At 38.6% G+C, this 27,884-nt stretch overlaps 2 protein-coding genes across 6 annotated transcripts in view; both read right to left on the bottom strand.

Moving 5' to 3' along the window:
• The window catches only part of b3galt1b (UDP-Gal:betaGlcNAc beta 1,3-galactosyltransferase, polypeptide 1b), a 146,127-nt gene that overhangs the window by 109,586 nt on the left and 8,657 nt on the right, over positions 1 to 27,884 (bottom strand). The gene's annotated exons all lie outside the window — the stretch shown is intronic.
• On the bottom strand, positions 1,157 to 16,736 carry LOC128020068 (uncharacterized). Of its 2 annotated transcripts, none has more exons than XR_008185281.1 (8): positions 11,849 to 16,736; positions 11,451 to 11,590; positions 10,934 to 11,018; positions 9,811 to 9,964; positions 9,521 to 9,714; positions 9,141 to 9,291; positions 8,929 to 9,056; positions 1,157 to 1,894 (listed from the first exon to the last, which is right to left on the bottom strand). XR_008185281.1 is itself a non-coding variant. In XM_052606608.1 (8 exons), the coding sequence occupies exons 1-8, from the start codon at positions 11,966 to 11,968 to the stop codon at positions 1,592 to 1,594; spliced, it is 1,275 nt and encodes a 424-aa protein (XP_052462568.1). In that variant the 5' UTR covers positions 11,969 to 16,732; the 3' UTR covers positions 1,157 to 1,591. The 2 variants fall into 2 exon arrangements, 1 of the variants encoding a protein (XP_052462568.1); XM_052606608.1 differs by having other exon boundaries at positions 11,849 to 16,732.

Here is a 27,884-nt window from a genome sequence, read left to right as displayed (position 1 = left end):
ACATTATCACTCAACCATATGCTAATTCCACATGCTACAATTTCAAACAGAATATTCAAGTGGTGAAGTCACAACGTTCATAAAATCTCCTACAGAAGGATGGGAATGGGTGGGTTTGACGGATGAACTCCTCAGATGTTTGCAATTGAATTGCTTGGAAAGGATGCTGCAGGAAAAAAAAAAATATTTAGATTCTATTTCTTATTCTCCTGGCACACTAACTCACTGCAAATAGATAGTTGTCTGACTACAACAGGTTGTGAGGGTTTTACTCAAGGATTAAAATACACATTACATCAGGATCCTAAAGTAGTGAACACCTTGGCTGGGCGAGATACACCCAACACACACACACACACACACACACACAAACATTACTTACAAACATTACTTGTAAATCTTTCATTAAACTATGTTATTACCAAATCTTGGATTCAACATTTTTTTTCATCTTGTTTTCTAAGTTTTGTATTTCTTTTTGACTGATTAACCATAGGCCTCAATGGTCTCACCTCAGTTTTTAAGGGAGAAAAAAACATTATTTATGGATATTTTTGGCAATGAGTCTTATGATCAATCAGATTAAAAAAGAAATACAAAACTTTTGCTAATTGAAAGAAAACAAGATTTGTTGATAATATTAGCATAACGAGATTTTTACAATGCCATAGTGGGATCAAAGAATTATGATTTTCAGCACAGCATAAGGGAAATACATATCAATATACTGATCGAAAAACACCTTCAAAAGGCTGAAATATAGTGCACATTTCTTGCCATATCGCACAGTTTTAGTGAACATTAACACTGGTTGTGTACTGTTTTATTAACATTACAGAACGTATACATCAAGGACAAATCAATCAGTCTAACTATACACTCTAAAAAAATGCTGGGTTAAAACAACCCAACTTGGGTTATTTTGGCAACCCAACGCTGGGTCAAATATGGACAAACCCAGCGTTGGGTTGTTTTAACCCAGCCGGTTGGGTTAAATCTTTGACCCAACTTGTTGGGTTGTTTTATTTAACTCCATTATTGATTAAAATGACTACATTGCTGGTTAAAAAACAAACCTGAAATAGGTTTATTAATAATAATAATAATAATAATAATAATAAAATCACAGAGAATCACTAAAAGAAACAGTAATAACTCAAAAGGTGAAGATTTATTAATAAAGAACATCCAAATGCAAGACATAAAAGCATATATAATTCATATAGCAAAAAAGCATGATATTTTTTCATGCTCAATGAACAATAAAACAGCATATAAAATATAAATACAACTTCCATTTTATAAATATAAAAAAATAAATATCAATAAATTAAATTAGCTTAGATTTAAACATTTACATTATATACACAAGTATAAGACACAAGTACAATGCTTCATATATATTAGTTAGATGACTTTCCCCTTAATATAAACTCATAACTTTTTAGAGAGTATGTTTAACAAAGAGGCACACGAACAAAGTGATACAAGTAAAATGCTTTAGATATATGTATTAGTCTGACAACTTTCCTCTTAATATAAACTTGCATAACATTTTAGAAAGGGTTAGTTGTCATGGTTCCAGTACTGCTCAACATGACAAATATCCACGGAGCAGTCTTACAGAAGGAGATTCAGTTCCTGGGAGTTTGTAGACAACAGTCTGCAAAAACTCCCACACTGGTGCACACTGCTTCGGGAAATGGATGTCTAAAACATAAAAAAGTTTAAAGCATGTGTCCACAGCACCAAGGAGTGTGTTTTGATGCAGTGCCTGTTTGCCAACAACTACAAAGGCTTGATGGCATTGACTGTCCTCCCCAAGACCAAGGACAAAGGGGAAGGGTTTAGTGAGCTCTGCCTCCTTCAAATATTCAACCATGTTGGTCCCAACCTGTTAAAAACAGAAAAATGTTAAAAACATACAACTCACTATACTTCACTATATCAAAATGCAGCATTATTAAACAAAATCAGTCATTAATATTTTATATATCGTGGAGTTGACTCAAATTACATTCTACATTAATTTGCATAATTAATCATTCAGTCTTTATAGGGTGCTTCTCAAATGGAAGGTTGATTCCTAGTAAGGCTGAGTCTGTCCAAGTCCAGTCCTTCTGAGGCTTCTAGGCTATAGAGTCCTGCTCAGTATTAAATGCTAGACTGCTAAATGCTAGTTAGTGCACATAGCTTCTCTATGTTATAAATGTTTTCACCCCCAATGTCAAGCAAAAAAATGTGTATTACAATTGGTGGTGGTGGTGGGGGGGGGGGGGGTCTATTTCTATTAAAGCAATACAGGCAATTAAAAATGTTAGTGGTCTCCCAGTGGTAATTTACAACAGAACATGCCTTTATCAATCTTTTTTTTCTTGCGTTACATAATGACATAGTGACAAGTAGTCACACAATATCAGTCTATATTAAAACAGCTGTGATTTGGATGCAAGTAGGTACTTACAGCTGATACAGCTTTCATGTCTTTATTGAACAACCCATTAAACATGTAAATGAGCTAATCTTGTTGTTATTGCCTGGATAGTCCACAACTTTTTATGTTTTGTAATTTTCATGAGTTTAGGATTTTGTGTTGTTAAAATATCATATTTTTTCCATTTAATACTATGCTTCAGAAGTTTGATATTTACATATTTCACAGAAGACAAAAGTAAAATGTAATCATAATTTTCAATGAGTTCACTCTCCCTTTCTTTTAATACACTGTGTTTCCTTCTTGATAATCAGTGAATGTTTTTACTCTTAGTAATGGGATGTTCAATAAAGACATAAATAATTATAATGATAAATTATAATCTTAAAAGACAGACTTCATCCAAAAATGAAAATATTTTTGTTAAAATTCCTCACTCTCACATGGTTTCAATCCCATAAGACCTTTGTTTTAGTTTTTTCGGAAGACAAATGAAAATATTCGTAATGAAATCTGAGGGGTTTCTGTTCTTCCATTGACAGTCTACTCAACTACCTTTCAACTTTCAAGTGAAAGAAATTTTTTCCACTTCCACATCAATCTCCAATGCGCATTCACAAGAGAACAACGACAAAAGCAGAGGAAGAGGGATGGCTGTATTCAAGCTTCACTAATTAATTTCTACATTGATGGTGCTTTAGGTCTTTTTTTTTTATGGAGCCAAAGTGAGCATTTTCTGGATGCCTTGAAAGTGGTAGTTGAGTAGGCTGTCAATGAAGGGACAGAAACTTCTCAGATTTCATTACATATATCTTCATTTGTGTTTCTTAGATGAACAAAGGTCTTACAGGTTTGTGGGGGGGGGGGGGGGGGGGGGGGACTATCCTTTTGTGTTTGCATAATAGGAAATATATAAATCGCATGACCAATTAATGCAGGAAACCAATTAATTCCAAAGGGTTCAAATAAGAGGTCGACTGATTTATCGTTTTTTAAACACTGAATTTCAAATTTCTCTTTGCCTCATTGTTCATTCTTGAAATAAACTTGTGTCCATTTGGTGAATAAATAAACCATTTTAGACCGCTGCTCGAGTTGAACGCGACGCGTCCGGAGTGTGTGTGATACCGGGGAGTTCTCCTATGACTCAAGCGCTGCTCTTTTATTTTGATTAGATAATCACAAAGTCTTTTAGTGACTTACTGATTCAAGAATATAAGCAGTTAAAGTGTGAGAGTTTACATTGTGCTGGGATAAATGTAGGGCCCTATGTTTTCCGCAATGCAGAAAACGCAGATAGAAGACTTGCTTTATGATTAAGAAACTTTAATTTAACTATTAAAAAGGAGTGGAGTAAAATTAAAATGAAAAAAAAAAACAGAATCCAGAAAATTTAATAACGAAATTTGGAAATAAAATGGAATTTAGGAAAAAGCCTAGAGGATACGGTGCTGGTGTCTTGGAAGGTGGGATGATCCGAGAGGTGGTGGCTTGAGACGATGGAGGAAGATGACACACACACACACGATGGGAACAGGAGCACACTGGAGATCACCGGAGAGAGGTAAGTCAGGTATATGGTTAGTCCTTAGGGTTAGCAGGTAGGTATAGACCTAGTTGCGAACGAGACCGGACAGTGACTGCGTGTGTGTGTGTGTGACTTTTGAGTGCTGGGGAGATTGCAGGTAGATGAGGAGCAGGTGAGTGTGATTAGTACTCAGGTGATGGCGTGCGCTGTGATTAGGTGGTGTTGGAGCCTGGCGTGTCTGTGACAGTACCGCCCTCCCCATGCCCGCTCCTGAGGGCCGAGGACCCCGATGTCGTGGTGGTCTTCCTCTTCCCCGTGGAGCAGGTCTGTCAGGGTGATTGGTGTGGAAGGTGTCCAGCAGGTTCGGGTCCAGGATATTGTTGCATGGGACCCATGAGCGTTCCTCTGGACCATAACCTTCCCAGTCCACTAGATATTCGAGTTGTCCACCACGGTGTCGGGAATCCAAGATCACGCGAACCTCGTAGGCAGTACCATCGTCCAGGATGAGTGGGAGGGGGGCTTTGGCTGCGGCTACGCCAGGCTCTGTGGAGAGGGAGTCAGAAGGATGGTGAGGTTTGAGGAGTGATAAATGAAACGGGTGGATACGATACTCAGGAGGGAGGTGTAGCTTGTATGTGACTGGGTTGATCTGCTCTGCGATGGTGAATGGGCCAATGAATCTGGGACTCAGTTTGCGGCATGGTAGACGCAGGCGGATGTCTTGGGTTGACAGCCAGACCTTCTGTCCTGGTTGGTAGGCTGGAGCTTCGGAGCGGTGAAGGTCGGCCGTCAACCTGCGTCTACGTAGGGCCCATTGTAGCTGATGGTGGGCCGAGTCCCAGACCCTCTCGCTCTCTCGGAACCAGTAGTCGACGGATGGTATGTCTGTGGGTTCACCTGACCAGGGAAAGAGCGGGGGCTGGTAGCAGAGCACGCACTGCAATGGAGTGAGTCCGGTGGAAGGTTGGCGCAGGGAGTTCTGTGCGTACTCGGCCCACCCCAGGAACTGGTTCCAAGAGTCCTGGTGGCCGTGACAGAAGGTACGGAGGAAGCGATGAATCTCTTGGATTTTCATCTTCGTCTGCCTGTTCGACTGAGGGTGGTATCCAGATGACAGGCTGACGGCCACACCTAGGAGGGAGTGAAAGGCCTTCCAGACTCGGGAGATGAATTGGGGACCTCTGTCAGAAACTATATCCTCAGGGATGCCAAAGTACCGGAAGACGTGGTTGAACATCAGCTCCGCGGTTTCCAAGGCCGTGGGTAGTCCCTTCAGAGGAATAAGACGGTATGATTTAGAGAATCTATAAACAATTACAAGAATACATGTGCAGCCTTTCGAAGGTGGTAGGTCTGTGATGAAGTCCATCCCTAGGTGTGACCATGGATGGTTAGGAACGGGCAGAGGGAGGAGTTTGCCAGATGGTAGGTGACGGGGACTCTTCAAGATGGCGCATTCCCTACATCCTGGGACGGTTCCTCCAGGTTTTCTTCAGGAGTGTAACAACGGGATAAGGCGTCAGCCTTGACATTCTTGGATCCGGGCCGATAGGAAATTGAGAAATTAAAGCGGGTAAAGAATAGAGCCCATCGAGCCTGCCTGGGGTTAAGCCTCTTGGCCATGCACAGATATTCAAGGTTTTTGTGGTCTGTGAGTACTAGGAATGGGTGTTTGGCTCCCTCCAGCCAATGCCTCCACTCCTGAAGTGGCAACTTGATGGCTAAGAGTTCGCGGTTGCCGATGTCGTAATAAGCCTCCGCCGGGTTGAGCTTGCGGGAAAAGAAGGCACATGGATGGAAACGGCTGGGATTCCCCTGCTGCTGGGAGAGCACCATTCCTACCCCGTTGGTGGAGGCGTCGACTTCCACGATGAATGGCCTATCGGGATCGGGGTGGACCAGGAGGGGAGCTGTGGTGAAGGCCTCCTTCAGGGAATTGAACGCCTCCGTGGCGGCTGGGGTCCAGGACAGAAACTTGGGTTTATTTCGGAGGAGGCTGGTGAGAGGAGTGGTGATGGAGCTGTAGTCTTGGATGAAGCGGCGGTAGAAGTTAGCGAAACTGAGGAATCGTTGGAGTTCTTTTAGGGTAGTGGGTGTTGGCCAGTTCTGGATGGCATCCACCTTCCCCTCTTCCATCCGGATGCCACTGTTATCGATGTTGTAGCCAAGGAACTGCACTGAGGGGTGATGGAAGGAGCACTTCTCTGCTTTAAGATAGAGTTGGAACTCTCCCAGGCGTTGCAGGACCTCCGCAACGTGGCGTTGATGTTCCGCTAGGCTCCGGGAGTAGATGAGGATGTCATCGATATAGACTAGGACGACCTTGTGGAGAAACTCCCGGAGCACCTCATGAATGAAATCCTGGAATACGGAGGGGGCGTAAACTAGACCATACGGCATAACAAGATATTCGTAGTGACCAGTAGGGGTGATAAAGGCTGTCTTCCACTCGTCTCCCTCACGTATTCGGATGAGGTTATACGCGCTGCGGAGGTCCAACCTGGTGAAGACAGTGGCACCACGGAGATGTTCCAGGACTGCTGGGACGAGAGGAAGAGGGTAGCGGAATTTCACAGTGATATTGTTGAGGGAGCGATAATCAATACATGGCCGCAAGCCTCCGTCCTTTTTCTCCACAAAGAAGCTCGAAGCAGCAGGGAAAGTAGATGGACGGATGTAGCCTTGCGCCAGCACCTCCTTGATGTAATCCTCCATTGCCTTCTCTTCCGGGATGGAGAGGGGGTAGATCCTTCCCCTTGGCACTGGCTCACCCGGAAGCAGATCTATGGCGCAGTCCCATGGCCGGTGTGGAGGCAGCTTGGAGGCCCGTTTGGGGCAGAAGACGTCACTGAAGGGGGCGTAACATGATGGGATATTCACCGATTGTCTTTCAACTGGGCTTTCAATGGAGGTGGTATAGACAGGCAGTGGTTCTGGAGAGGAGTGGATGCAACCGGAAGTCCAGACAGACAGCTTTGGAAACAGGAATCGCCCCACTTCAGGACTTCGCCGGTCCTCCACGAGATTAACGGATTATGCTGCTCCAACCATGGGCGCCCTAGAATCACGTCAGCAGTGGATTCCTCCAGAACCAGCAGATGGATCTTCTCCATATGAAGCAGCCTGATCTGGAGGGTCAGAGGGCCGACACCACGGCGAACTTGTCTCCTGCTTGGCAGTTTTCCAGTTATTGAATGGATCTGGTAGGCTGACGGCGTTGCAGTGGTAGTGAGGTGCCGGAGATGAAGTTGCCGGCTGACCCAGAATCGAGGAGTGCATGGACTGGAGGGGAAACATTAGCGGCAGTAAGTGTCACAACAGTGGTGAGTGGCTTCATCTGATACTTGGAAAGGAAAACGGCACTCAACATGGGACGAGGAGGGCGGACGGGGCATAGGGAGATGATATGCCCCTGAGATCCACAGTATAAACAGAGATTCTGGGCCAGCCGACTTTGCCGTTCAGTCATCGAGAGTCGAGTGGAATCTACTTGCATGGGTTTGTGGGCTGGTTCTGGGGAGCTGACGGTCTCTGGACGGCAGAGGGGTGAGTTGGCATGTGACTTGCCCTGGTGCTCTTCGAGGCACGACTGCATATGAGTGGCGAAGCGGATGGATAGTTGAATGAAGCGTTCAAGCCCGATGGTTTCCTCGTATGCAGCATGATGCAACCGCACTCAAGGATCCAATCCTTGACGGTAGGTGGTCAGCAAGGCTTGCTCATTCCATCCACTTGTGGCCACGAGAGTCCTGAACTTAAGAGCATATTCATTGACAGTCATTTTTCCTTGTTTTAAATTATAAAGTTTCTCACCAATGGATGAATCCCAGGCAGGTCTCCCGAAAACTTCTCGGAAGTGGTCAACAAAGCTTGAATATGACTGGATGACAGAATTGTTTTGGGTCCAAATGGAATTGGCCCATTTTAGAGCTTTACCTTGCAACTGGGAGATTAGGAAGGCTACCTTAGATCGCTCGGTGGGGTACAAGTGCGGTTGCATCTCCAGGACCAGCGAGCATTGGAGGAGAAATCCGCTGCATTCCTCCGCCGAACCAGAGAAGGGCGCCGGTTTGGCCATGGGGATGGCGTGCACGGTAGGGGAGGAAGAGGTGGTGTTGTTTCCGTAAGTGCTCGCTGGTGAAGGGGGTGATGGAATGCTGGTGAGCGTCCGACGCAACGCGTCAAAGAGGTCCTGGAAGGGGTCCGTGAGGCTCATGCTTGTGTCGCTCGGTCTGTGTCCGGTCTTCTGTTACGGTAGTCAGGGACCGGAGACTGAAAATGACAGGGAATGATGTTTATTTGACACAAGCAGAGGTGAAGGTGAGCAATGGTGAACCAATGGGTGAGGATACGGTGCTGGTGTCTTGGAAGGTGGGATGATCCGAGAAGTGGTGGCTTGAGACGATGGAGGAAGATGACACACACACACACGATGGGAACAGGAGCACACTGGAGATCACCGGAGAGAGGTAAGTCAGGTATATGGTTAGTCCTTAGAGTTAGCAGGTAGGTATAGACCTAGTTGCGAACGAGACCGGACAGTGACTGCGTGTGTGTGTGTGACTTTTGAGTGCTGGGGAGATTGCAGGTAGATGAGGAGCAGGTGAGTGTGATTAGTACTCAGGTGATGGCGCGTGCTGTGATTGGGTGGTGTTGGAGCCTGGCGTGTCTGTGACAAGTACAGTTTTTTTTTTTAAATTATCGGTTAATTTATCAGTATCAGCCAGTGTGGTCCAACCTAGCTATCGGTATCGGCAAAATCCAATATCGGTCGACCTCTAGTTTCAAATACTTTTTCTTGCCACTGTATATAGCTTTTGGAGTTTTTTTCTGATTCTAAGCAATGACAAATAAAGAATTTAATGCTGATGACAGTGACTTTATAAACACTTGATATGTTTAGCCATTTTAATTTGCTCTTAGTATGGTTTGCACGTGATGTGTCCAATACAAAATTACTTACATGCTTGAATTCAATGAAAGACTTGATATTTTCTTCCAAGCTTGGTTTGAACATTTTCATCCCTTTTTTGTAGACAGGGGTGGGCAGTATTACAGGAAGCAGCCTGAGTGCAACGTCACTTTGGACTTCTGTGCAGATTAATATTTTGTATTAATTATTTTGTCATCATTATTCTAATGAATAACTACCAGTTCTTGCATTCACAACTGTACCTGGAGACAAACTGTCTAAATTCTGGAGAAGCTCCTGCGCCTTTTTCTCCTGGCTGGCAAAGCAAAGGATTTTGTCTTTGAAACTCATTTTCCAAGTTTGGAAAAGTCTCTCTGCATGGTCGGGGAATAATACAGAGAAGTCTTGTGAAATCTGAAAATGAGAAATCAACAGGGCATTAACTTATTTAAAAAAAAAATTAAAAGGCAATGCTCTGTCTTCAGCCTTCCAGTGTTCCAGAGCAGTACAGGTAAACTAATATCCCTATTTAAAAATATATCCCTACAAGAAACATGTTTATTTTTTTGCCACATCGCCCATCCTGATGACCATCAAAAGGAATTCAGACTTTCTGGAAAAAGATGAACAGATTTGGACCTACCATGCCTGGCGTATCAAGGAGTCGAGGGAATTCACAAGTTATTTCCTCGATAGATTTTGTCCCGTTAGCTCTTATCCACTGAGCCCTGTGGATGGCTGTTTCTTTCATGTAATCTGCAACTTGGTTAGCTGGCCACATATTATTTTTAAGCCATTCTGCAAGTTGTACTGCTCTGTCAGGTGAAATACTTGGCTCTACAAATAAATATAATTTTAACAACAAAATTAAGGATATTTGCCAAAATAATAAATACTTGCTTTTAGTAAAAGATAGCAAATTTAAATTTTTACCTGGTATAACCAAGGTGCTGCTTATGGCTTGAGAATCCTCTTTCTCACGGCTTGTGCAGTTTTCACGACGGGTTCTCTTCCTGACATTTCGCAAGCGTTCCTCCAGAAATCCAGTAGCTGGACGATGGCTTCGTCCAGGGCTGAACCATGCTTCCTTAAAACATAAAAGTAGTTTTTATTCACATTTATTTGGTTCCACAGTTATTGCTGATTTTTATTTTATTTAAACTGTTTTTTTCTTCTTTATTATTTTACATGATTGTTTATGCCATCCTTTTCTCCAAACATTCTTATTTGTTTAGATAATAAACGTTCTGCTTTTCATAATTATTTGTTCTTCATTCATTACTGATTTTTTGTTTTGTATCTATACCTATTTAAACTTTGTGTTATTTGAGGTACTATAAAAGTTATTTGTTCTTTTATATTAGGCATATAGCATGGAGTATTTTTATTCGTTTTGTTAATAAAAGTTCTACGTTCTACGTTGTATTTTGTTGTTGCTTAAATTGAATCAAAGCAGTTGATGCCGAATAGCCGCTAAAAGTGAAAGTAAAATGTGCACGGTGCTTTTACAAGCCATTTAAGCAAAGGAAAGTGAGGGAAAGAGGAAAAACTCAAACTAAGATTCATACGACCCCCCACCACGGTGATATCAGTATTACTGGTGTTGTCAAGTGTCGATTAACCAGTGGAAAAATTTCCTCACCGTCACAACCCTAGTTTGTATCCTGTAGGAACGTGACCAGAACTAAATACTTTATTTGGAAAGGCACAGATAATGAAAAACACATTCTATGGAACCCCTAAAGTAACATGGTGATGGAAAAAATATGAGATAGGAGGATAAATATTTTTTCAATGTTTTTGCATTTGCTCACAAATGTTTTATAAATGAAAGCAAAAGCATTAAAATATATTCTGTTCTCATCTCATTTTTTCCATCACCAAGTTCTTTTAGTTGCTCCATAGAATGCGCTACTCATTTTCTTCACTTTCCAAATAAGGTTTTCAGCTTCAAGCAAATCCATAGTATCCTGTGAATGTAACAAGACCATAGACCAATTTTTTCCTTTTAAAATGAAAAGCTTTAGAAATGTGGCAATAAGAAAGTTGTACTCACATAGCCTTTACCCTGGGAGTCCTTAAGACAGGGATATTGCTCAACCAGAGAAACAGCCAAACACATCTTTTGCTCAGAGGATGGGCTAGAAATAATAATAATAATAATAATAATAATAATAAAAAGAATTCAGGAGAAAGTCACACATCAATTCAATACAGACATGAAAGAAATTCCAGCATTAGACAGACATAGGACTCATACACAATGTTTACATTTGGTTGTAATTTACCTTCAAGTGCTTGGTACTGTTATGTACAGACACAGTTCAGTAATTTACAGGAGCAACAACCACATTCTACAACAGGACTGACTCCAGAAAATAGCAGGAAGCGACAACTGCATTTACAGAAATTCTAATTTTAAATGTAGTTGTCACTCCTGCAACTTTACAGTGTGTACTTGGCCATAATCCACTATGGGAGCTCATGCAACAATTTGGCCTAAATTCACTTCCTTTTGCAAAAATGTATATGCAATAAAATATACTTTTTATCATGGACAAATGCATACATACTTTTCTCCAAAGCGATTCATAAGGTGTGAAACTAGTATCCTGACCATGCATCTTCGCTGATTTAAGGATAAAGTGTTCTTCTCAAGACTGGCCAATACGTCCTTGCCTTCGACACTGCTCATTAGGACCTCAGAAATATTCTGTTGTAAAAGACAAAGCAGCAAACTATTCAAGCCGCAGATCCTAAAAAATTGACTAAATGTTGCTGAAATATCCCTTTAACACTAGTGAAAATCTCTTTTACAAAGTTTCACATTTGACAGTTGATTTGTTTTTACTCATATATAAATTAGTAAAGCCACTGTTAATTTTAGTAAATGTGACAAAACTGTGTTGCACCTGAATGTGTATGATTTTATGTAAATTAATTTGAAGTACAGAAAGACAACAACACATACAAATGTTGGCACTTCCTCCACTGACATCTGAATTTCTGCTTCACATTGTTGGTCCACAGGAGGTTTTGGAAGCTGATCCACTTTGGATCTGTTCTGGTTGTGGCTCCTATAAAAGTACATGGAAAAAGGGTTACCTACATGGACATGGTTTCATTTCTTGTAACAAATATAAAGCTACAAATTATGACATGCATTTTTTATATTGATGTTTATTCTACACACAACAGTGCTTCAATGCTAGCTTAAATTAGCTAAAATAGTGTAGTGTTATAATATATTCTACATATACTTACGCAAAACATTGTAAAACACAAATACGGTGAATTAAAGATAGCTTTCTAGGGGAAAAAATGGTTGCATCTCCAAAAAGTCTGTACAGGTGTGTAAACGGTCCAAAAAAAAATTGTCCTTGGAATTTCAAGTTGAAAAAGGGGACATTTAAAACAGCCGGTAGCGCATGGACACATAGTGGTTGCTGTCCCCTTCCTTGTATGACCTCACTACATGGAGAGGATGGTAATCATCAATGGAGTCAACATCAATAGAGTCAATGACAGTAGTGGGAATTACGCAGCATGCAAAATAGTGTCTTTCAAATCCTACTGTGTCCCATTTCCTAACAATGAAATTGATGACAGACTCAAAAACCACAATCTTCTGAATTGTTCCGAACTGAGGTTCACCATCTGGAGAATGAGACACAAGGAGGGTCATTCCTGGACGATATTCTGTCCCTTTCCACTTCACCCAAGAGGGTATATACACTTCAGTCAATGATGGAGTATGTTCAAATCTGTGGCAGACTTGATCAAATCCCTCAATGGAAGCAAGTGGAGTAGTGCAACCAGGACCAAGTTCTTTGTGATGTGCAAATAGGTGATCAGACAAAAGACTGTAACACAAAAACATTTGATGCCTGAAGGCCATTGTTTTGCAAATGTTTCTGAAGTTACATGTGACATGGGCAAGCCTTTTAAAAAAACCATGCTTGGCCTCAAAGCGCATGGACCAGTAGTGCATCAGAGGGCCCAGTCTCCTTATGGCACCTGGATAATGCAGCATGAAATGATGTTTTGGCTTTAGATGTCTATCAGGGAAGAGTTCCAGGAAAAGGCTGTGATGCTCATGAAGAAGATGTCTGAGAAATAATACTGCATCTTCTGTTAAGGATGGAGAAAAAATATATTCCATACAGGTCAACAAAAGCAGCAAGAGCTCCCAGTATTTGTTTCCCTCTGGAATTAGATCTCCTATCATCAAAGGAAGAAGCCTTAACAGGCACCACATTTGTGCTGCTGTCTGCTTCATCGAACTGTCTGGTGTTTTTATTTCTTGAGGTCGGATTGTGGATGGCTTGTTGGAAGACTCACAGAAGCCATAATCGTAGCTTGTGATTCGGTAATTAACCTGGTCTAAGGTTATTACCTTCTGAGAGATGAGAGAGCCTAATACCAATTTAACTTCATATGCACCTACTCCTTCAAGGATATCATGCATAATATCTGGTGCTACATTTTCTGTCACATGGAAGTATTTCAAGTTGTTCAAAACGCTCTGTCTTTTTAAGCCAGTTTCTGTTGGATTACTTTGCACCAGATCTGAAAGATGGCCATCCTTATCCCTAAGCAGTGACGGATCTTCCATTGTTTGTGTTCTCATGACAAGTTTCTTCACGTGGCACCAGCGACAAACACTATTTCCAGAGAAGCTCTCTGTATAGCCAAGGATTGAATTTAGCCCCAAATTATCCCCACAAATTTGGGCAACCCAAACCTTCAATGTGCCTTTGAAGTGAGCCGTGTCTACTTCCACACCATTTGTTTCCAAATCATTGATATCATCAACAACTGACTTCAGGACAGCATCTATACCATACGTTTTGGCATCATCTGCCTTATACACTGCCAAAAGAAAGTGAGAATCAAGACTTGAAAGGCACTCTGGGGGAAGACATTTAAGAGTGAAATAGATGAATCCCAATTTGTGGATTGAGGTCTTAGAGCCTAGTGGATTAACCATTTCACAGTCATCATTATACAACAGAAGAGGAACAGAGGGCTCAGTGAGGAAGATAGAACTTGTTTTGAACACAGTGGTGTTTAATGTGTCTTTACTTAATAAAAGTGTTTAAAAAAAATGTATTGACACCAAACGTTGCCATTTTATTTTTATACAACATTAGTGTTAATAAGTAGTACAGAGCTTAAAACAAAGTGCAGTTTAAACCCATTTTAAAATCACAATACGATGCATTTCTGTCATTAACAGGATGTGAAATTAGGAAAAAAATCAGGAAGAATAAATTTAACTGGACTGATTTGATTGGACTGGATTTGGAAAAACATGCACCAATGCATGCACAAAGACAAGAAACATGCAATACAAACACAAATATTGTCTGTTTTGACTGATTTCATGTAGTTTACAGACATGTAGTTATGTAGTCATGAAGTTTAAAGTACAGAATTATCATTTTACAGGGCATTGTTACTAAAACAAATCCATATAGACTCCACAAAGCCTCTCGTCTTTATTCTGCTCTGGTGACGGTATGAGATATGTTCATGTGTGTTCTGCCCATCTTCATAAGATAAATCATTAGAGCAGATTACTTCTGACACTGTTCAAAAATGACGTCATTTTACTTCTGTTGGAGGCTCTCATTTCCCATCAGATCCTCTGGGACAGAGTTCTTTCTCTTCACAGGTGCACAAACCCTCAGTACTCGCTTAAAATGAATACGACGCTGTACTTCTGTCTCAGAGGTTCAGTGGTTTATTCATGCGATCTGACAGAGCACAAGACATAAAGTGCTTATTTCGTGAGGAATCAAATTTACTTTCATCTTTTGGGGTAAATGTTAACTGTACTATGGAAACATACTGTAACTTTGAAGTGAATTTATTGGAACTAAGATGCAAAATCCAAGTTCTTTTTGCAAGTTCTTTCAGACAAATGAATGTATTATAAAATGACTAAATGCATATACACAGCATAGATGCTGCTTGGTGTTCAGAAACTATGCCTGTTCAGACATGGTGAGGTGATAAAGAGGAAAAAGGACAGATTATACATAAACATATAAATGTAAAAAAAAGATTCATAAAGATTCTTTAAAATAAGCCAGATGCAAACAAACAAGTCTAGCTAATCTGATTTTGACTTGCCTGAATTAAACCATAAAAAATGGATTTGAACAGCTGATGATAAATTAAATCTATTTCTGTGAGAAACAGGACTTTGCTGATGTTGCCAGGATACAGAAAACATCAAAACCAGAATAACTGGCCAAGACCTTCATAAAATGTGAACAATTACAGAGGCACAGTGTGAATGCTTATTAAACTGCTCTGTGAATAAATAACAAGACATGTTGTGATGCCAAATCAGTACAGGCAATATGTGCACTCACACCTGGATATCTATCTGACCTTCCATTAAACCTCAACATGATATTAACTCATCTATAATATAATATGATTTACCACTGATAACTTTTATAGAGGTAAAATAAATAACTGGAAAAAAGAAAGGGTGCCACAAATAATACTGACCAATTCAGAATTCCTGAATCACTTCCTCACTGAATCAGCTCAGATGACTCTCTCTAACTGAACCACAGGTTATCATGTCCAAATTTGTAAGGTTAATAATTGGACTATATAAAAAAAGTGCAATTATATAAGGGAATTCAAGGGCTTACCTACCTGTCCGATCGCTAACACTTTGTTTATTTAAATGGAGAGTGATCTCAATTATCAATAATAAAGTATGGAGTGCCACAAGGATCTGTCCTAGGTCCTCTGCTATTTTCAATATATATGTTGCCCTTGGTAATATTATTGGAAAATACGGAATTAGTTTCCACTTGTATGCTGATGATACTCAGCTATATCTCAACGAGACCAGATGAAACTTCTAAATTATCTAAGCCAACAGAATGTGTTAATATAAAATATTGGTTGAACAATAATATTCTCCTATTAAATTTGGATAAGAAAGAGATATTACTAATTGGAACAAAATAAAGTACACAGAATTTATTGGATTATAATTTACAACTAGACTGATACTGTTACTCCCTCTACAGTCATAAATCTGGGTGTTATATTAGACAGCAAATTGTCTTTTTAAAATCATACCTCCCATTTTACAAAAACAATATTTCTTCCATCTTAGAAACATTGCCAAGCTACGAAAGGTGATTGTCTTGCATCTTCAATAAACAAGCTACAGGTAGTCCAAAATGCAGCGGCTAGAGTCCTTACCAGGTCAAGAAAATATGATCATATTACCACAATTTTACAGTCTCTGCACTGGCTACCTATTAAGTTCCATATCAGTTACAAAATATTATAACTTACCTGTAAGGCCCTAAATGGTTTAGCTCCTGCGTACCTAACTAGCCTTCTACCACGCTACAACCCATCACGCTCTCTAAGGTCACAATACGCTGGACTTTTGGTAGTTCCTAGGATAACGAAGTCCACTAAAGGAGATACACTCTCTCTGGTTAAATCTAGATTAAAACACATCTCTTTGGCTAAGCATTTAAATACTGCATCTCATAATCTTGCACTGCAGTTATATCTGATCAAATGCACATTCTTTTTTTCTTAGCTTGGGTTAAACAAATCAATTTTGATTGGTTGGAACAGCAGCTACACTAATTATGTCTGTATTTGTTTCTTTCTTTTTTTTTTTTTTCTTTTGCCGTGACTAGGATTTATACAAGCTCCAGTCTGGATCCAGAACACCTGAGAAGAGATGATGCTGACTCTCAGAGGACCCCAGATAATGCTAACCCTGAAACAACAACAGAACTAACACATTTTGCTATAAGTTTGATTGCAAAAAATATAATACTTGCTATTATTAGTAGTGTTAATTGTCTATTTGATAACGTCTTAATTTTTTTTGTACATTCCTGCTACGTATATGTACATTAACTGACAGTCACCACTGAATATATATATATATATATATATATATATATATATATATATATATATATATATATATATATATATATATATATATATATATATAAATATTATTGATTAATGTTTTATATGACAAAATTAAAAGACAACAATTATGATATTATGTTATTATATTTACTACAACTCCTACTAATAAATATAACATAAATTATATTTATATTCAAATATTATTATTGTTATTGATGTTGCTGTAATTATTATTATTATTATTATTAATAATAATAATAATAATAATAATAATAATAATAATAATAATAATAATAATAATAATAATAATAATGTAACTATCGATTGAACCTTGATATATTTTTTCATTCAGTTTTATAAAAGCTATAATCCATTTGAAGCACTGTGTTACGATGATTGTTATCATGGTGTAGAGTAAAACATGACTTATGATAAAGAATAAGGGCAATAAAAAAATCATCTCTCGTGTCTCATTACTTTAATATATAACCTTGATCAACAACTGTCTTCAAATCACCACAGTCTTACTCGATTATGGAATATGGGAATGAGATTCCAATTTGCTGGATGATAAAAACAATACCTTTTCTCCATAGGGATCCTGACGGAGAGAATATGGCTGCATAAAAACCAAAGAGGCAGAGCTGTGCATCAAGAACCCATCCTGTGAAATCAAATTCTATCTGCTGAATGCCTGTAGGCCACAGACACTATCAAATACCTGAACAAGCAGCAAATAGTCTGTATCAAGTGAAAGGGCCTTTCATTGTGTATAGGATACAGAGGCTCTGTCAAAAGAAAGAGCTGCGAGGGGATGCTGGGAAGGTAAAATGTGAGACACACGCAGAGAACGGGAGCAGCTGCGACGACAGTCTCTAGTGTAGCAACGGCTGACATGTAAACATGTGGCATACTGTCAGACTCTCAGACTGGCACAAAAAAAAAAAAAAAAAATGAAGGACTCTGAGCCTTATACCAACATATGTTTCATCTTCAAGCAGCACAACAGAGTCAGATTAATCCCAGACAGACATGTGGAGCAGAGCGGACTCACATTCAAATGCGTTTCATCACTGTCTACTGTCTACTGATTCATGACATTATTTTATTGCACGTTAACACAGTTTTTTTATTTTTATGAAAGTCCGTTGCTCACTGGCTCTGAATACACATACATACAAATCATGGTTAGAGGAGGGGATGCTCTCGATCAAATTATTTAGGCTAAGCATCAACATTCACAAACCATTATTTTTAACAGTAAAGAATGCAACGAGCTCGTGATCACAACTTCATAATGGGAAATAGGAAGTTTCCGACAGCACATGAAGACAGCAGAGAAGCGCTTGCTCAACACAGAGGAATGCATTTTTTTTTTTTTTTTACATTGATTGACTGATTGATGAATTGATTGACTGATTTAAGTTTAAAGGAATTCCACCATTTGAACAAATTTTTTTTAACAAGTTAAAATAATACATGATGTTTCCCAAAGTTATCATAGATAACTATATAACTATATATGTCTTAAATGTATTTCAGCTAGTTGCCAGGGCTATATTTATTATTTTTAGTTTATCTTGATAAAATAAATTAAACATTCTATACAGTGGGTATAGAAAAGAATCACCCACCTTAAGAATGAAGAGGATTGAACTGAACTTGAGCAGTTCCGCAAAAAGAGTGGGCAAATATCGCAAAGTCTAGATGTAAAGTTAGTAGAGACAAACTAAAGGCTGCAATTAAAGCTAAAGGTGTTTCAACTAAATACTAATACAGGGCCGATCCTTTTTTTTTTTTTTTTTGAACTCAGTGATTATGTTTATTTTTTCTGACATGTTGTTGGTGTTATAGATGACTGTATCTGGGGCTCAACTAAATGAGCCCCAGATACAGATCCCCTGTAAAGACCTTGTCTCAGAGGACCACCAGGACAAGACCACAGGAATCAGATGATTCTTCTGCACAATCTGGCTTTGCTGCAGACTGGAATTGAACTGAATTGAACTGCTGGTTTCGTCTGGTCAGAGGAGAGCTGGCTCCCCATCTGAGCCTGGTTTCTCCAAAGGTTTTTTTCTCCATTCTGTCACCGAAGGAGTTTTGGTTCCTTGCCGCTGTCGCCTCTCGCTTGCTTAGTTGGGGACACTTTTTTAATTTACAGCGATATCGTTGACTTGATTGCAAATTATTGCACAGATACTATTTAAACTGAACTGAGCTGGATGATGTTAATGGATGTTAATACAGCTGGATAAAACAAAAACTATGTCCGTCTTCATTTCAGGCTGCAAAGCAAACAAAATCCATTATTTTATAGGGGGGTGATTCTTTTCTACACCTACTGTAACTGATTCATATGAGACTGGTGTAATTCTCTTTTTAAATTCGATGTGAGAAGCATTTAAACCGCAAGCTGTAATTTTAGCCACAACGTTGGCAAAAAGGTCTGATAACCACAATAAAGGTGCAGCAGGCAATGCAACGAGAAACTGAGCTTTGGTTTTATTGTTTAAACAGACACGACTATTAAACGGTTCGTTTTTACATTAGGGCTCAGTATGAGTAGCTGTCATGTCATTTTATATTTCCTTTCAAATTATTTTAAACAGCATTTTCCTAATTATTATATAATTGTTGCTTGTATTGAAGCTTTTAATTAAAAGACTGCATGGAATAGTTGTTATTTTCTCAAATTAATTTGTCACGCCGCAGGAACATTTATAATGAACTAGTCAGGAAAAAACTGAGATTAAAATTATGAAAAGACACGGTGAACATACTTCACCTTATATGTTGATCTAATGTAGCCAAGGCAACCAAAATGTCTATTGGATCAAATACATTTACATTGATTCGTTTAGCAGATGCTTTACACACACACACACACACACACACACACACACACACACACACACACACACACACACACACACACACACACACACACATATATATATATATATATATATAAAATAAGGTTCAGAAAAAGAGCATATGTCAGTCTCTACAGAGTTAATGTTGATATGTTGATATGATATAAAGCTACAGTACATACCTTTAACTTCACTGAACCTTTTCAGTAACTCAATTTGCCGGACCAAATACATTTTGCCCCAAAACAACAGCAAAGCCATTCTGAGACCCGTTCCTGATGGAGGACGGACCCCCTGTAGATACATGCTGAGCCACAGTATGAATGAGGACCTAAGGATTGCCACTGTCTCATTTAAGAACATTTTAGTTTCTCCCACAGGAAAGCAGCTGATGCTGAGGATGTTTTTAAACTCAGTTATTGCAGACAGGGGAACAGTAAAGGAAGAGTCATACCCTCACATCAAGAATCAAATAGCTGACCCTTTCTATATTCATCGCCTGTTTTACGAGCAGAAGGACCTCGTGCACATAGTGTAGTTAAGAACGACAGGAGCAAAAAAAAGACAAGCTGCTAATGCTCTCCTCTGCCTTGGGAAATAGGCAACCTCAATTTCTGGGACAATAGCCGAAGTGGCTGCTCTATTATTGAATAGAGAGGAGCAATGGCTTCTGTTCGAGCGATCACCTGATGTGAGGAACGATAGCCGAGTGGCTCTGGTGTTTAACTGCTCGCAGCGACAAATTGCATGACTGCTAAATGAGACAAGGGCAGTGCATTTACTCATGGATTCTTTGATATATCTGAGGTAGTAATGCATCAATCACTCTATCCCCAGATCCATGCCACTGAAACACAATGCAAAGAGTGTTAATCAGTCCTATACAACAGCCACTTAGATTCGGCACAAACAGTCACTGACTGATGACAAAGAGATTTCATTAGCAGAAGATATAGGCTAGGAGTCATTTCAGATACTTTCTGTACTGTATCATTAGTGAAATTATGTTTGCAGCCTATTTTATTTCCTTAATGTGATGAATTTCAGAAGGTTTTCTTTATCCACCATTAAATGATTAGACAGTGAAAAGCTGTAAAATGGATTACAACTTTTCACTGTGCATGAACCAGGATTGCGCAAAACTGAAGAACCAACGTCCTGTCGATTAATGAATTGCAATTTATATTGGAAATATGGGAAGGGGCATTTACGGGAAGAAATTACACACAGCAAAAGTTAATGTATTGAATACTTCAGAAATAAATATTGATGTAAAAAATTATGTTTGTGCTATTTTCAATTCATTTTAATTCTATTTCATTTAGAACACAACCTTTGCATCCTATTTGTTACTGAAAAACCCAACTCAACACATTTTCCATTCAATTCTGTATTCAATTCCATTCTCGGTAATTAAAAAATTCCAAATATCAAAATTTTACCTGATACAGAATAAAATATAAACACAATTAAAATTTAAAAAATTAAAATTAGAAAACGAGGAATGTTGTATTTAACTTAAATAAACTGAATAACTATAAATAAAATGAATTCAAAATAATTGAAAAAATTAAAAAGTGAAATAAAAAATTGACAAAAGCACATTACAAAATTACTAAGTCAATTAAATGAAAAAAATCGAAAACGTAATGTGTATATATACACACACACACACACACACACACACATAAATAAAATATAAAAATATAAAATGAAAACTAATTCCAAATCCTAATAAGAAATACAGTAATACTAAAATAACATACAGGAACATATTTTAACCACTTCACAACATTGAGCCAATGCATAAAATAATAATACAATAAACGTCTTCTTCTTTTTCTCATTTTTTTTTTCATTTCACCTCTATTCCAGGTTTGAAATAAACCTGACACTGTATACTATGAATACTGTCAGCTTTGTGACAAATTGCTTGTTATGTTCCTCACTTGCAAGTCACTCAGTATAAATGTTTCTTCTAAACGAATAATTGTAAACATGCCAACTGTCAAGAGCAAATATGCATCACACATAGACAGGGTCACTCAACTTCAATTGTTTATGTCTGTTCTTGACTTCAGTTTTTCATTGATTTGCACCGTCACAATATGTGACAGGAAACGTCAGTGGCAGTCATTTAGTCTGTCGCCACACTCGGTTTTTAATCGTTCAGACTTGCAAACGAAGAGGGCAAGATTTCCCAAGAAAACTGTCTGCAGATCTGACATTTCCGACTAAAATAGAGTAGTTTCAAGTTACAGCCTGCTTGAGAAAGACCATATTGCATGAAGCCTGGGTCTGTGTCATTCCCTGCTCATTAGTATGCCAAGGACGGACCACCTGCTGTTGAGGTTTACACTCCAGAGGTTCGTTTGATTACAAATGTCTTTTCAGATGGTGTGTTTAAGGACAAAGCAGAGAAGGATTGGTAAAGAAGAGGAGGAGAGATGAAAAGGGAAGGTGTGAATTGATAAGATGGGTTGTGCTGTTTGACATACTTGTGATCTGAATGCTGCTGTAGTATTACAAGCTAATCAAAGCACTAATTAGCATATAACGATCAGCGTGGAGACAATCCAGTACAGTAAAAAACCACTGTAATTAGAGCCTAAAGTTTACATGACATCAAACCCAACTCTATTTAGTTGCTTAATCTCCCTAATCTTATACTGCACTATTTACTGGTGCAAAAAAAAGGAAAAAAAGGAAACATCTTTGTAATCTCTTATTAAAAAAGAATTACTAACTCCACCTCGAAAATGACTTTTGTTTATGGCTGATATTACAAATTCCTCTTATCCTACTATACATGGATTATGGAGTCATATTTTGATTGGAAGCAAAGTAAAAACATCTTATTGATGCTTTTGATCCTTACAAACACTCAATTTTTCACTTCACAAGATGTTAGTTTGTAAGACTCCAAAGAGAAAGACAAATTTGAAATCGCATCTTATGACCTCTTTCAAGCAAGTGGCAACTGCACTCAAATTCTAACAATGACTTCAGTTTCCTTAATTTTTACTCAATGCCACTTTTTTGTTGTTATTTTCTTATTTAATGCATGTTTTAGTGTGGCTTAAGTGTGCAAATATTGTTTTGTCTCACTGTGAAACAAATTGTATATGATAGAAATGAACAGTGACTTCTAAACTTTACTGCATCAAGGAAACACAGCTGTCAGCAGCAGATCTTCATTCAGTTTAATGCACTCAGCAATTGAATTGGATGCTAAAGGGTTAAAGCAAATCTCGAGAGCTGGGAGAGATTTTGTGGCTGATTCTGGAACTCAGTGAGTTATTGCTTTTATTTTAGGAGCAGTCAGGCTCTCATTGGTAATAAATCGTGGTGCTCAATATCCGATCCGTGAGGTGTCAGTTATGAAGACTGAAATTGGCACAGAATTTGTTTTCCATCGCTTAAGCGGCCGGTCTGCAGCCTCTCCAAGAACATTGATTGCCCTTTTCCTTCCCCTCATCCTGAGCAGAGACAGTGGTATAGCAGCAACTTGTAATAACGGGAAAAAACAGGGTGCTTCAGCCTTGAAAATGTCTGTTAATAACTTTGAGGTCAGGCTGTCTGAAACGTGCCCACAAGTGAAGCAATGTTCCTTGTGTTGCAGAGTCAGACACATCGCTGACAGTGTAAAGACTGCTCCTTTTGGCAGCTCATTCTGGCCATGGACTGTCCATCTGGACAGAAAAAGGTGTGTAACGCAAACAACTACGTTTTCACATTGCATTTAGTGGTGAAAAAAAAAATGGCACATTACAAACCTTTTCACATCGGCTCATCAATCAATCAATCAATCACCTTTATTTATATAGTGCTTTAAACAAAATACATTGCGTCAAAGCACTGAACAACATTCATTAGGAAAACAGTGTCTCAATAATGCAAAATTATAGTTAAAGGCAGTTCATCATTGAATTCAGTTATGTCATCTCTGTTCAGTTGAAATAGTGTCTGTTTTTATTTGTCATGAATATTGAATGGAAGAAACCACTTTAGCTAACCAATATTCATGGTGACAGTTCATTAATATTGATTGGGTGAAGTAGCATGTTCCAAAGACTATTGAAAAGCTTTTTCATTACTTAAAATAAGGCTGAAATAAAATAAAAGTATTAGATAAAATAAAAATAAAAACTAAAAAAGTACATAATAAAATGACAAAAATGTAACTAAATCACAGACAGGTGGAGTTCATCCCATTAACTATGAACATGTTACACTTTTTGACTTTGAATTGTTTTCTTATTTCAAACTTAACAGACATTTAGGTAAATGTTTTCTGGACTATTGAAAAATAATTAAAAAAATGTGTTCATTGAAATAAATCTGAAATGAAACACAAAAAAAAAATTTATTAAAAAAATTTAAAACATGAACAAATATTTAAAGTACTAAAACAGAAACAAATAAAAGCTAAACATGGATAAAAAAAATCACAAAGGGATAAAAAAAAAAATGTAAACCCTAAAACCCTTAAGCAGACAAAATAAAATCAAATTTAAAACATTAATAAATACTATTCTAGTGTTAAGTATAAATACTAAAATACCACTGTTCTAAACTGCTCTGATTAGCTTAATAACGTGTCAACAACACAGCTAAGTTAGACAGCACGTCCACGAACCACCCAGCGTCTGTTCACTGACCATCTCGAGGCTTGAACGACCCTGTGCTTGTCATAGCCATTAGTCAATGATAATAAAATGACAGCATTAGATTGTAAAGATAGATCATCTGTTTAATAAAATGAAGAGGAGGGGCAGTAAAATCAAGCGGCTCTCATTGATCTCCTGGCTGATTTTAAAACAAGACTATGAGCTCATCAAGTAAAGGTAACATAACACTGCTTTAAAAGGTTAAGATGTACCACAACACTGATTGATGGAGCTAGAATTTCTGTGCAACATACTCTTTTGTTGTTACTAAACAGAAAGGATCTGTTTGTCATTCACAAGCCATTTCATTTAATCACAGATAGTTCACTCAATATTCACTTAACAAAACATGCACAACTTTCACTGTATGGAAAAGAACAGTTTAGATTCCCTGCATTAAACAACATCTTTTATGTTCCAGAGAACTAAGGAAGTCATTCGGGTTTGTAACAGCATGAAGGACAGTAAATGATGACAGAATTTTATTAACAGCTATGAAAAAAGTATTTTGTAATCACTGCAAATGCAGTATTTCTAAGGGTTTTCTTAATGTATGGGTTTGTTGCAACTGGCTGAATTTTTAACTGGATGCCAGCCAGCAATCTCATCTGACAGCCTTCCAATAATGCTCTACAGAAACCCATTCCCCACTGCACTCATGCTGACCGAATGTCAGACTCTATTTCAAATATCTCAGCTCAATCTACACTGCATTACAGACACGTTAACACACTAGATGCAGCACACTTCACAAAGATACCGGAGCCCATAAGCTGCTCTATTCATGACTTTTACTATTTTATATTTTGTGCATCTATAATACAGAATTACAGACTTTTTGAATCTCCCCCTTTGTTTCAGTTAAAAAAAAAATAGACACAACTTCAACTGTTGTAACGCAATAAGAGTATAGATTTAGGAGAATCTGATTAGAAATGTTTGATGTGACAAATCTTGTGAAATTCTGCATGAGACTTTCCGTGGAGAAACTCTCCATTTTTTTCTCATTGCTATCTAGGAGAAACAACCTAAGAGGAATGCAGCTTTTGTTAGTGTGGGTAATCGATTATTTGGGTTGTTGGTTTGTATACATTAAACTACAACATTACTTTTGCACTCTGGAAATCCCACTAAACTGCACCAATAACCCAAATGTTTACCAACATTATTTCTAAGTTACAGAGCCATGAAATTGGCACCAGTAAACACTCCTGGAAAACTCCATAGCCAAAGATGCTCATTTAGCACCTGTGCAGTACAGACAACAAAAGACGTTTGGAGTACACAAGTCTGAAGATACTGAATTTGGAAATCAACAAATCAAATACAAAAAAAAAACATTGATAATATGAGTCAGATATTCTTGTTGTGGAGAACATTATCATTGGATTTTGCTCCAGTGTTGCTCTCATAACACTCCTCAAAATAAAGGCTGAAAAGGACGGTCTTCTCAGCAATACCAAAGAAGAACCATTTTTGGTTCCACAAAGAACCATTACATCGCTTGCTCACCAATGGATCCTCTGCAGTGTATGGGTGCCGTCAGAATGAGAGTCCATGAGAGCTGATGAAAACATTACCACTCCAGTCCATCAATGAATTTCCTCTGAAGTGAAAAGCGTGTTTATAAGAAAAAAAATACATCATTGAGAAACCGTTGCTTCAGGTAAACATTTCATTACTCTTCCCATAATATTGCTTTCTCAATTAAAAAAAAATGTCATGTTATCTAATCTCTATTGTGATGTTTTTATCAACTGTTTGGACTCTCATTCTGACGGCACCCATTCCCTGCAGAGGATCCATTGGTGAGCAAGTGATGCAATGCTACATTTCTCCAAATCTGTTTCAATGAAGAAAGAAGATCATTAACATCTAGAACGGTAAATTTTCTGCATATTTTATTTTTGGGTGAACTAATCTTTAAAGGTTCTTCTTGGAATCATAGATGGCATTAAAAGACCTTTATGTTTAATAGTGTATAAGAGAGTCATTGTTTCTATTAAACTTCACTCATATAGTTATTCCAAGCATTTCACTATCGTGGTTTTAGACTTTTGGCCTCCTTCTTACTTCGAAAGTACCATCTTTACTGCTCAGACTTAGAAAACCGCCCCACTGGGGAACATGAGATTAGAGATATCACAGCCGGTTTTATCCGATAGCATCTAATCAGAATTGCAACATGGAGATTATCACCGCTACACCAGCAGGCAAAATATGGTGCGATAAGTCGGTTTTTATTTTTCCTTTATACAAATCATAACTGGATTAGGACGCCTGCCTCTTGTCATTGTTTTGTTTCATTTATTTTTAGCTGTGATATTTCAAAGGCAGCATGCTGACACATCTGTCATTGCTCACAACCATTAGAGGGTAACAAAGTGACACCGTTCCTCCGTAAGGAATCTGGGACACTGACCACACCTGCAAGATCATCCAGGAAGAACATGTGTTTGATTAGAGACAGAATTGCTCTCCTACCTTTGCACTCTCTAGTGACATGACAGTGGCGCACTAACCTGCTTTGTGTTCCAGCTTGGAGCGGGATCGCGAATCATTTGAGTCAGTTCGGGAGTTCGGAGTAGTGATGGCCGATTCGTGAACGAATCGTTCAATTTAACCGGTTCTTCTTAGTGAACCGGTTGAACCAGTTCACCAAATCGAACTGAATCGTTTGAAACGGTTCACGTCTCCAATAAGCATAAATCCACAAATTACTTAAGCTGTTAACTTTTTTAACATGACTGACACTCCCTCTGAGTCAGAATAAACCAATATCCCGGGGTAATCCATTTACTAAAACAGTACACTGAATGAAATGCTGTGAAGACCGAACTGAAGATGAACACCGAGCCGAGCCAGATAATGAACGAACACGCCCACTGCTGGAGCAGTTCTCGTTCTCGAGTCAAGAACCGGTTGCTTCGGTGTTCGGATCACCAGTACACTCAACCGAGAATCGTTTCTGTCGGACGCGTCCGATTTGAGAACCGATGAGCTGATTCTCGTTCTCGAGTCAAGAACCGGTTGCTTCGGTTTTCGGATCACCAGTACACTCAACCGAGAATCGTTTCTGTCGGACGCGTCCGAATTGAGAACCGATGAACTGATGATATTGCGCATGCGTGTAATTTTGTAAGTATTTTGTTAAACATCGGAAAGTGTGATAAAATAACTATATTTTATTTTGATTTTTTTTATTATTATTTTTTTTAGATTAATGTTTCCAATCTGTATATTGTATATAATGTATAGGCCAAATGGGTTTTCAGGGAAGTTGGACAATAATTAAGACTCTAAAGACTCTTATATAGGAATAAGGGATGATTTATGAGATATACTGTATTTATAGTTAATGATGACATTCACAAATTGAGTTTGTAGTAAACAGAACATGAACACGAGTAGAGCAGCTGATGACACTGAACTGCAGCACGTGCCGGTTAGAGCGATTCTCGTTCTCGAGTCAAGAACCGGTTGCATCGGTTTTCGGATCATCAGTACACTCAACCGAGAATCG

This window comes from Carassius gibelio, chromosome A9 (genome assembly GCF_023724105.1).
Source record: "Carassius gibelio isolate Cgi1373 ecotype wild population from Czech Republic chromosome A9, carGib1.2-hapl.c, whole genome shotgun sequence".
Taxonomy (NCBI): Eukaryota; Metazoa; Chordata; class Actinopteri; order Cypriniformes; family Cyprinidae; genus Carassius; species Carassius gibelio.
The sequence above is the reverse complement of the archived record's forward strand: the minus strand, read 5'-3'. Positions and strand labels throughout refer to the sequence as shown.